Below are 12,082 nucleotides of genomic sequence, written 5' to 3'. Positions count from 1 at the left end.
AACTGCTATCGATTTCTAGCAACAAACGTAAATTTAGCAACTCTTCTAAGATACAGTACGTCAGGGGTCGTCAACCTTTTGTCGCTAGCGGGCCAAAATTAAGGGTTTCAACTTGCAAGTCATTGGCGGGTCGCACATATTATCAGAAAGTTGAAAACCGAACGGATGATACCTTTTATATAAAAAAATCAAGCAGTGATACATATCTCGAATAGAATATAGACTTATCTCTTCATTGCATCTCAAAAAATGTCATTTGAATATTTTCGGCGCCGTTAAACCTTTTTCACTTAGCATCAACTTTTCAGCGTTGTGTTGCCATTTGTCTAGTTATAAGTAAATTATAGGCTGATTAAACGTGTAATTATACATGTTAGGATTATTGAAACTTCCACAAATTTATATCTTTCTTCGGGAATATTCGGTGCCTATATATCAGAAAATTTAGTAAATATATACCAAATAATGTCGCGAATTGCGATATTACCCTGCTTCATGGCTGCCAATCGGTCAATCTGCAGTGCTTTGCAAGTCGCTTCAAACACGCGAGTTCGAAAACTAGTCAATCGAAACAGAATTTCAACTCGATATGGGAGTAAAAGTACTTTTTTGAAGAAAACTAAGCATTAATGCTTGATATGTCCCCGGGATCAAGTCCATGCTTTCGGAAACAAATAACCCAATACACGACATGGAATGGTAACCGGACGAGAGGCCGTGGTTTGCTATATGGTCAAGCCATGGTATCGGCTTTCCTCTCCCCAGGATAAATATGTAGTCTAAATACTAGTTGGGTAGGCGCTGAAAAGAAAAATCCTAAAATGGCATGTCATCGATGTTCGGGAGCGCTTTATTTATGAAAGCACTTTCTCTGTTGTAAAGAGTTTATTCAAAATGAATGATAAATAATAACCAAATGTCTTGTTGCCCGCGAACAATACAAAATCAATTGTGGGCTGTGGCCCGCACAACATTGGACCACGCTGATCTAACTATTTCTGCCATGATTTTATAACAAAAATACAATATTTCTTCGTTATAATTTATTTCCACAAAGAAAAATCAGACTGGGCACTGCCTAGGCGCAAGTAGCAGGTGTCAATGGCTCTGAGTTGGTATCAAAGTTGACTATCGGATTTAGCCCTGGAAACAACTGAAAAGATGAAGTGAAGCCTGACGGGCACTTGAATTACTAGGAAACATCACACAGAAATCAGAATACCAACAGAAAAGAAGAGGCTTTAATCAAGTGTGCGAATTAATTTAGTATTCAGGTTTGGAGTTGTCGAAATGTTGGATGCTGGTTACATAACATGTTAGAATAATTGTTGTTAATAATAATAAGCATTACAATTCTAATGACACCCATTCACTGTCCAGGTGTATCAGTCGGTTGCAAACTCACAACTCATTTTGCGCTTTGTTCAGGTTTGGCAGAAAATGCGCTGTTGTACAAATGCAAATTCATGTTGGTAATTTTCCTCTTCTCTTCTTTGCTGCACCATAATCAGGACGAATCGCTGCAATTTTTCTTTTTCTCTGATCTTTTTTCTTAATTTGCTTTCTCACCTTTGCTGCAGCAGCTTTTTGTGGATTAGCAACCAACTCTACATCTCGTTTTCGTTTTCTCTCGCGCCGGTCTGATGTAACTCGCTTTTGAACTTTGGCATAGGCTTTGGTGAAAACTGCTGACCCAACTTTTGACTTGACAACCTCTAAAACTTCATTAGCCAATGTCTTCAATGCTGTTGCATTTTTGTCTTCTTCAACTAAAAATATATGCATGAAATGGTTAATACAATATCCCGGTGTAATGCCCCCGCATGATATAGATTATAGACCACATGAGTGTGATAGTGGTCAAGTCATGAAACATCCCATTTCCCAAAAGTCTTAATCCCACACACATAGAACATCCCATTTCCCAAAAGTCTTAATCCCACACATATCTGACAAGGCGATATGTGTTTTTTGAGTATTATTATGTGGCTTTGTCAGCATGAGCACAATAATAATTTACACTTTGCATTCACCATTTTAGGTCAATTGAAGTGTTTATTTTCAAACATTCAAAATTGTACATGTCAAGAATATGCAATCATTAAATCTGAAGCTTCATTCTGAAATGAATATATATATACCAGTAAATATAAAATCGCGAGGTTAACTTAAAAATTCTGCAAATAAACCTTAGCCTTCCTGCAATCTATAGAAATATAAAAAAAATCTCACCAATTCTTCTCTCACATTCTCTATAGACTGGGTTCAATACAATATGGAGATATTCCTGAATACTCTCCAACAGCATTGTAGCAGCTGCAAAAAACTTCAGTATTGCTGTTCTTTTACTTGTCTCTTTAATATTATTTGCAGCTTCGAGTTTTGCAGTTTTAGACAATTGTAGGAACAGATGATGGATCGGATTCTTTCTGTTTTGTATATCGTCAGCCCTTTCTGCCATGCCCACAACAGTTTTCTTATTTTTCACAATTACATATTGTACTCTGATTATAAATAACAAGTTCTTTATGCATTGATCCGTCAAATTTGGATCCAAAACAGGTGATTGAATTTGTTGGGAAAAGATGATACTAAGCGTTTTCAGTTTAGTCGTAACATCGGCAGTTAAATATGAACAACACTTTATGTCGCTCGAACTTGTTGCCAACGTCTCAGGATCCCATGATGAAAATACGGTGCCAAGAATCTGTGTTGCAATAATTCTCACCCACATGTGTGGATGTAAAAGAACTGTCTCAACTTTCTGCAACATTAATGAAACCTTTTCATTCCATGTCTGTTCCAATGTGAGCTTACATAAACGTAGTATTGAGTGAAACGCAGAAAGTAAGTGGAATAAAAAGTGATCTTCATTGCTGACATCATCTAAACACAAAAAAAATTGAGTTACAATAGAGACGTGGTTCGTAATCGGTTGTATGGTACACATCAAGGCATACCAAGATGTTTGAAGGGTGTGCTGCATTGATAAGATAGGATTTTCATATTTATGCCAGGGGCGAGAAAAAACTCTAAGACTGCTCAATCACATGGTGAACCGAGGTCTTTAAACTGATTTCCCGTCCATGGGGGGTAAGGGAATAGTAAATCAAGCGCGTGAGATACATGGTGGAGATAGACGTAAGCACTGGTAACTTTCCCACGGTTGTGAGGAGTTCAGCAATCCTCTCACACACAACCCCGACAGGAGATAGGTTACATTGGGTTGTACCACATAAATATGGTTAATACACCAACTTGCGTCTATTTATAGAAAATTGGCCATGTCACAAATAAAGCACAACGGTTATATCGAAATATATAAATGTCTTGATAAATTAATATTTCATCATCCTAGCATTTTCCAATATTTGGCTCTATACTGGTCATTATAGACCTTGGTCTTTTCAAACTAATATATAAGTTTAGGTGAGTGTAAAATTAAGAGTGATAATTATGTGCGATAGGATTGCTTGACTCCTCTTCGCCATTGGATCATTTGGATGGTAACTGTTACATTACAGAATAAATAATCGAATGTGTAAAAAATAATTAAAATAAAAACTACACCTTGGTAGTGCATGCATGTATAAAGCCCATGAATAAAACTATAAAATATTGCTAGATCAAATACGATCATTTCCTTACCAGATGTATTGACTTTCTGTTCAGCATCTTCAACACATTCATCAAAGATGTGCAAAATCAATGGCATCAATTCAGGTAAATGTCTTTTAAATTCCATATTTTCAACCTCAGCAAAAATTGTCACCAACATAGCAGCTAATTGTTGATGTAATCGATGTTCAGAATCATTGAACCTGCAATATGATACACAATATTCATATAAATCTGTCAAAATTTCGAAGAACTTAATATTGATATGAAGTCCAATGCATCAAAAACAAAAGTTTTTATTTGAATAGAGGTTGAAGAAATTATTGTTCACATGAAAAATGAGTGAGCACGAATATGAAACTAAATGACACCTAAATGCCCATGTTACCATGTTTCAAACTCTTTCAATTTCATGAATTTAGATATTTTAAATTTTATTACTACATCCCTGTCAGCATTCATTCATAATACAATGTGTGATGCATGGGGTATACATTACCATTGGCGCTAAACTGGCTGATACAATTCTGTAAAAAGTAAGAAACTCACCATTGTACTAACAGACTGAACAGTTGGTCCCGTTCTTCCACTTCAAGCTTCGTCAATAACAATTTCAGAATATGTGCAGCAAGTTTGCGACATTTAACTGATTCATCATTGACTAGCATGATCGACACCGGTATGAAAACTATGCCTGGATTATACTTGATCATTGTTTTAAAATATAAATTAATGATTGATGCGAGGAGTTCCAATGCTGACAGACGTCCGGATTCAAAGTCGAATGACAATTGAGCAAGCACAAACTCTAAATTGTTTATAAGTTTGGTTTTCGTCAACGGGTAATGTCCAATGTAAAACATGTATACTTGTCTGGCGTGAACCATGGCTGCATTGTCATGCGTTTGAATGCAAATGTCACGTACTTTGTGCAACACCTCAATTACTTCATTACAGCGCAATCCACGATTTAAAATGGACTGAATAAGATTGAATGCATGCGCTTGTCTATCCCTCTCATAAAGCATTTCTTCTGCATATGCAAGTAAAACTTGAAGCTGTGTGTCCGTTAGCTTTTCTCCAAGGTCACTCGCGCACAACACACTCAGAGTTTTGTATGTTGCAGAAGCAAGTTCATGATTTACAGATCCTTGTGAATTTTCTCGCAAAATTTTGAATAATGACTTTATTATATCAATGGCATTCTCCAACATACTTGGTAATGTGGTCTTAATGAGTCTGGCAAAGCACCTCACAGCTTCTGTCACTGTTTTTGAGTGTTGAGACTCAAGACAATGTTTCAAAATATTAACAAATGGATCAACCATTTTTAACTGTTCAGGATTTACTAGCGAAATCACTTGACGCTTGATCGAGCTGTTCAACAACCTCAAAGAAAATTCAATAATCAAATGAAGGTTTGTCTTCTTGGTCTTTTTAGTTTGTTTTACACCATACCTTTCTGGTTCTGATGACAATAAATAACAGGACTCTGGGCGAAAACCTTTTTTACTTCTCTTCTGTTCTTCCTCTTTTCTATTAGAAGAACTAGTGGAAATTCCAGGCATATTTTCTGTAAGTATACCATGCAAAAAAATCATAATGTCATCTGCAGTTAAACCAGAATTTTCTTGTATGCCTTGGCTTATTTCTAAAAGAATAGATTCTACATTTTTCCTCTTTTTATGATCATGTGTAGCATCAAGTATATTTTTTAAAGGAGATATAAGATGAGGTAGTGACTTTTTCTGCACAAATTTGGCCATTATTCTGTACAGGTTGTATGCTTTACTTCGACCTCTTGCCTCTGGCGTTTTAGATTGAATTTTGTCAACGCTTCGTTCTTCTTCAATTTTTCCGAATAGATCATCATTTAGGACACTTAGCAATATCCCTATAACAGAGTCAAGACTTCCAACTTTGAGTGTATCTTCAATTTTTGTTAAAATGCAGCTTATGGTATGAGTGAGAACATGTTTTTGATAACCTCTGGTTAATCCACTTTTTAATTCTCTAAATATTATTGCCAAATGGTGAGGTGGTAACAACTCAGCAATTTGAACAAGAATTTTTGATGCAACAGTACGAACCTCGATATAGTGATGTCGCAAAAAGCCAACAATTTTTAAAACAACCATTGGCAAATGTACATGAAGAATGCGATTCGGTAACTTTCTTAAGAGAGAGACAACTGCTACAGCTAGGGGAGCACGGATATTGCATTTATCAATTTCAGAAAAGTTTGACGAGTCTGCTAATTTATGCATAGCGTCAGGGTCATTTTTTCCAGATATACTTTCACATAATTTTGGTAATATATCACATGCAACAATGCTATATATCATAGCTCTTTCTTTGTCGATTTCTACATCCCCAGTTTCGTCACCTGTCTTATAATTTTCTTTGCATTTCGAAATAGCATACAAAGATTCCAACTTGATAGCTTCTGCATCCGAAATACCACCGATATCAAAATGAAAACCATTTAACACACTGCACAAAATTTTAACGCCATGTTGATTCCGCATCACTGCTGCCATGACCTGCTGTAACAATTTGATATAACTCGACCATGGTGAAATTTTTGCACAACTCTGTATTACTCCTAAGCATGCGTCTCTAAGATACAAATGATTAGAAAGATCTTGACATTTTAATGTTTGAATTGCCAATGGCATTAGATAAACTGAGGCAATTGTGTGTGAAATTAATCCCATCTCATCATCAATAATTTGGGCTAATTTTTTAAAAGCTCGTGTACGCCTATGAAACTGAATATGCTGAACATTAACGAAAAAATCGCCATCAGGGTCAGATTCATTAATCAGCACTTTTAAACATGAAAATGCAGAATTTGACTCATTGGAAGAAAGTTTCACAATTCTAACAAGCAACCTCAGCCATTCATGTCTTTGGTTTTCATCATCACAATTCAATCCTTTTCTAATGCTCGGAAGTAAAACAGATCCGATAACAATATGGTATAAATTAGAATAGTTTTTGTTGGAAAGGACTTCAAAAACAAGGTTAATAACCAGTTCTAACGCTCGTGAAGAACTCTCCCTCAGAGATAAATCCTTCGAGTGCATCATAAGAGTAAAAATGCAATTGTGAACTATGGCTGTAAGAGCAATATAATCATCACCTAATAGTTCAATAGCAGAATCCGATTCCAACCATTCATTCAATTCTTGAAAAGAAATTAGTCTTGAATCATAATCCAACTCTTCAATAAATCTTTTATCCCAAGCATTCATTTTAGACACAATGGCAGCTGTTTTATTCAGAGTATCTTTAGGTTTTTCATCAGCGGCATTGCATGCCTTTTGGAAGACTTCAACAAGAATTAATCTACATTCCCGACTTACTAATCGTGAAAACAGTTTCGCAATTACTGGCAGAAATTTGGAGTGAACCGGAATCATATTTATTGTCGTTAAAGCAGGAAGAATACACTTGTCATCCGTGTTAGAGATTTTACCAGTAAGTTTTGCTACGCTAGAAACATGATTCAACAAAAGTTCTCCAAGTTCATAAGCCAATTCGCAATCTTCAATATGAGGACCGAGTGCAATCATAAGCTTTAAATGAGATTGTAACATTGCATTGTTTGTTTTCTTCTCTTTCAGTTTGGCGGTGAAGTACTTTATAATGTCAATGACATAGTTTACCAACAGTTTGAGTCCAACATCATGTGGCATAGTTTCAACAACAATAAAATCCGATGTCATACTTGCTATCGTTTCGGAAATTAATCGGCTTTCGTCGCTGTTTTCAAAATCGGTATCTACCATGTCATTGTCAATCAATCTAATCAGCATCTCCATTATAAATTTTGATACAGGAGGTGACATTTTTTCAGAAACTAAAGCTGTTATAATTGCTTCAATTGGAGCTGTAATTCCACTTGATCCAATTTTTTGTCCTAATAACGGAAGAAATTTGGGTTGCATTGTGAAAATGTTGAAAAGATGAAGAAGGCTGTTGGGTTGTGCAATACACTCATGTTGTAACTTTTGAATGTGCGGATTCACGAGCACAGAGAATATTTTAGATATTTGTGCTGAAGTGAAACCCCGCGGTTCAGGCCAGGACTCAATAAGTGAATTTGCAATCAGATGTGATTGTTTTAGAAGAATTCGTATAAATGGGAGATATTGTTGGTCTATACTGTTGGTATCAGACTCGGCTGTTGAAATGAGTAAATGATATGAAAAATGACAAGACAATGACAAATCCAAAAGATAGTCAAGCATATAATTTGACAGTTGATTTGGATGTTTTTCAATTAATTCTGATAATGTAGTCAAAATTCCGCGCTGTCGTGACAGTGGTACTATTTTTGTCGTATCTGGGAACTTTTTAAGTGATATGTCTTGATCCACATAATGTTTTATAGAATCTATTGATAAAAAAATGAAAGCTTGCATCTCCTGCTGTGTTAATCCAGATAAATAGCGAAGAACCGTTGATCTACGTTTCCGTCCTTGACCTCCGATACCAGATTTTGAAACCATTCTTCCATACATCAATCGAAACGAAACAGGAATAAGGGATTCTCTTTTGTCTTCCACAACATCAGATAAATTGAAATGAACCATTGTGTCTCTAATTTTATCATCATCTAAAAGTGAGATCAACTGATCTTTGAAAATCAATAATTTTTTATCTCGATATCGCAACAAGCATTTTAAAGCTGATCTCTGAATATCAGCATCACCGTGCATCAGCAAACTTTCAAAAGTGGATTTAAGTTTTTGAGATGAAATACAAGAAACTGGATTATTGAAGTTACCAAGAACTTGGAGACACGCAGTTAGCATTTGTGATGCTTGCCGTTTGTTAACACCAAATGACATGTTAGATTTACTTTTACTGTTAACAGTAATATCTTGAAATGGTGCATATGATTTATCAACCTTGTAGTATTCATTTTCCAGGAATTCAAAGAACAAAGTAACAATATGACGATTATTTTGCTCCAATATTTCAATGTGAGAAACTTGTGTCAAAGTTTTCCAGAATAGAAGACGAAAGTTGATGAAATCTGGTTTTAAATTTGCTTCTGCTAGATATGAAATGGTCAATCCCTTTTCAACAAACAAGGATAGCAAATCTGCATTTTCTGTAGCAGAATTTATCGCACACTTATCTTCTTTCAGATTTCCCCCCAAAATTGTGTCTTTGGATGAAGCATTTGTCAACAATTCAAACAGCAATTTCCACAGAAAGTGTTCTTTCTCAGATGGCATAAATGAAGCAATAGCTTGCTGCACATGAGGCCAATACGTTGAAAAGTTTATGAAAAGATTTGATACCAAGAAACGTAGAATTGCGCAAGATGTCTCTTCATTCATTTCAGGTGAGAATTTGATTTTCCCAAGATGAATAGATTTCATTCTACAAGTTGAAACTGTCGCTGGAGTTTGTTCTGTTAATAAACAGTTCTGGAACATTTCCTCTGCTGGGTAAAGCAAGCTTAAAATTCTTAATGAAAATTTACGAATTATTGCATCATGGTGTGACAAGTTGGACATCAAATTTTTTAGAACCTTTGGATATGCTTCGAGTTTTTTGATTACCTTTGGTTGTGAAGTCAATATGATGTCGATGATAAATAATGCATTATGATTTTGAGCATGGGCTATAATCAATGATGCTATATAGTCTGTGTCAAATGGCGGAAGAGGCTCATTTAGCACAACCAAACACTGAAAAAGCATCCATATAACAGCAATACAATTATCGTCTTCTTTTTTGGCCAGTTGGTTGAATAGCATATAAAGTTGCTCAGTAATACCAGTACAAACTGGTCTAATGTGTTGCATCAGAAGTAGTGTTGCCCATAATAATGGTTCTTTCGCTTCACCATCTTTAATGACATTTGCGAGTATGTTTTGAATTTTTTCGGTATCTTTGTCTCTACTTACTAATGCATAATCAATACGAAATGGTGAGAAATTGACAACACCTTCTGCATCAGTTGGTTGCTCACAATTTGACAAAACATATTGAGTTAACAAGCAAATAATAATGTCCTTCTCATCTTTTATATGTACTTGGCAAAATTTGAGTAGAAGCTGACGGCTATTGATATTCATATTGACAAAGTTTAATATACTTTTCCAGAATTGAACCAAGATTTTACAAGAAAATTTTCCACTCGTAATGATCGCTCTCACGATATTTTCTTTTAGCAAAGACGGAAAAAAACTTTTCGAAGCAGTTACAAGCGTAACTGATAAATCCAGGAAGGATTCATAAGCATCCTCTGTCAAGTTGCCACATAAATTTTGAATTGAGTTTGTGATATCCTGAGGGCTTAGAATTAATTGTCCACAATTAAAACTGCACCAAGTATTCAGTAGTTTTGTAACGAAGATGAATTCATTGCTGTAACTCTCCATATTTTCGAGGAGAATCTTCCATAATATATCAGCATTGTCTTTATCAACATGATTTGCAATCAAGTTTAAAGCGCTATCAACTGAGTTGAACACTTTATTGGACATATCAGGTTCGGCCAAGCATGCTAATACTTTAGGGAATATTTCATTCGTTCTTGAGTATAACATGCCTTTTGTTCCCTTCAGAACGAAAAATATAATTTTTCCAATTCCTACTTCACTATTTTGAAAAATCTTCAACAACCGTTTGTATAAATTATTTTGATTTGATGCTTTTCTGATCAAAAATGTTAAACTCTCAGCAGCAAAAGTTGCGATATGTGATGCATGATTACCACATATTAAGTCATAATAGAGAGTAAAAATGTTGTCCATATCCACAATCATATATTTCCAGAGATATTTGAATAACAGAGATACAGCATTAAACACAAGTTCCAGTCTATCAAGCTCTTTAGCATTTAAAAGTTTTGTGAGAATCAGAAAAGTCTCTTCAAAAAAGGGGTAAAATTCAGATCTTAAATCCATGCATAAAGCCACGAGAAGTTCGCAGAGGGACTCTAGGGCTAATGAGTTTGGGGTTGACAAATGTTTTTGTAAGGATTTTACAATGTCATTCCTATAATGCACAATCATTTTAAAATTTTGAGCTTTATTTCCAACTTCCGCATAAAATTCACGAAATGGTAAACTCCTATCTTGATCCCTCCATTTGACCAGTGATGCTTGAAATTTGGAGTCTTCATCCTCCCTATCTGTTCTTTCAATACGCCGAACCGCATTAATTGAAACCCTTGACAATCGCTCGGAGAATGTGAGAAATCTATGCTTATTTTCCTCTTTATGCTTTAAAGTTTTAGATGCTGGCATATTTCCACCATCAAATAGATAATGTTGCTTTGTGTTTATCTGGAAAAATAAAGAAAACAATGATGAAGATAAAGAATAGTAAAATTCTTCAGTTCATTGCATACTAACTAACATTTGAAAAGAAGATGGTTACGAGACCATTGGGTTTAAAGTGTTTCTCTTATAAACTAAAACTATCCCAAGAATATTTTACTTTCTCGTTATAAACTCAGCTGTAATTTTTTGCTCTTGACACTTGCTGACTAGAGCAAAATTACCAGGTGGCACAAAATATTATGCCTATACAGAACACTTTTTTCGGTTTCTACCCCTCTCTGAAAACGATGCAAAACACATCAAACAGACAGACAGAGGAGAACATCGCAAATACAAGAAAACATGAAAAGCAAAGGGAGGCAATGTCTTGTTATTAAGCGACCACTAATTCAATATTTTGGTTCAGGATAAAAACTCATACATATCTGCATATACTGATATAGCAGTACTGGTACTGTGGTATAGACTAGCACCCAGACAGCCAGAGGAATACATTAAAATAAATTTCTTATCTTCATTACAAACAAGGTCAAACCTATCATAAACTTTCGCCGAAACAAAAGCAATTCAACCCTATCCAGCTATCTCCTGATCTCAGCATCTGCTATCACCAGCCAGATTAATGTATCAGTTATAATACAGTAGGTAATAGGCATAAAAATTAGAACGAATGAGGAATCGGGTATACCAGTAGGGTGGAGGCTAACTCGCCATGGACCACTCGCCATGCGACGGCGGTTAACGGGTTAGCCTGCAACTGTGTGGAGGCTCTTCTTGTAATGGGAGATGGAAAGGTGGCTGTTTATACTAACAACTTCAATAGTAGGAATAAATATATTAAATTAAATGTGTTTGGTTACAATACCTACTGTGCAAATGGTAACAAAGTGACAAGAAAACGTGCTTATATGTCGGAAGGCATACCGGTACCGTACAGTAATCGACGCGCAAAGGATGTCTCAACTTATCATTTTCATCTAAGCATGCTAAATATATCATCATATTAATTGATTGTATGAGCACCGAATCAACAACAACGCTAAATATATCAAAAGTTCTATTTTGCTACCGACAGTCTCATCTTATTCTAACAGCCGTTAATTGCGAGCAGAGAGGGAGAGAGAGAGCTAACTCGCCATGTCTATTTTCTT

At 35.5% G+C, this 12,082-nt stretch overlaps 1 protein-coding gene across 1 annotated transcript; it reads right to left on the bottom strand.

Annotated features, from left to right (window-relative positions):
* Positions 1-1,021: 1,021 nt before the first annotated feature.
* LOC120333871 (small subunit processome component 20 homolog) lies at positions 1,022-10,956 on the bottom strand. Its single transcript, XM_039401245.2, has 4 exons — positions 4,168-10,956; positions 3,649-3,821; positions 2,233-2,886; positions 1,022-1,769 (listed from the first exon to the last, which is right to left on the bottom strand). Exons 1-4 carry the CDS (start codon positions 10,893-10,895, stop codon positions 1,465-1,467), a joined length of 7,860 nt encoding a protein of 2,619 aa, XP_039257179.2. The 5' UTR covers positions 10,896-10,956; the 3' UTR covers positions 1,022-1,464.
* Between the last annotated feature and the right edge of the window lie 1,126 nt (positions 10,957-12,082).

This window comes from Styela clava, chromosome 15 (assembly GCF_964204865.1).
Source record: "Styela clava chromosome 15, kaStyClav1.hap1.2, whole genome shotgun sequence".
Taxonomy (NCBI): Eukaryota; Metazoa; Chordata; class Ascidiacea; order Stolidobranchia; family Styelidae; genus Styela; species Styela clava.
The sequence above is the reverse complement of the archived record's forward strand: the minus strand, read 5'-3'. Positions and strand labels throughout refer to the sequence as shown.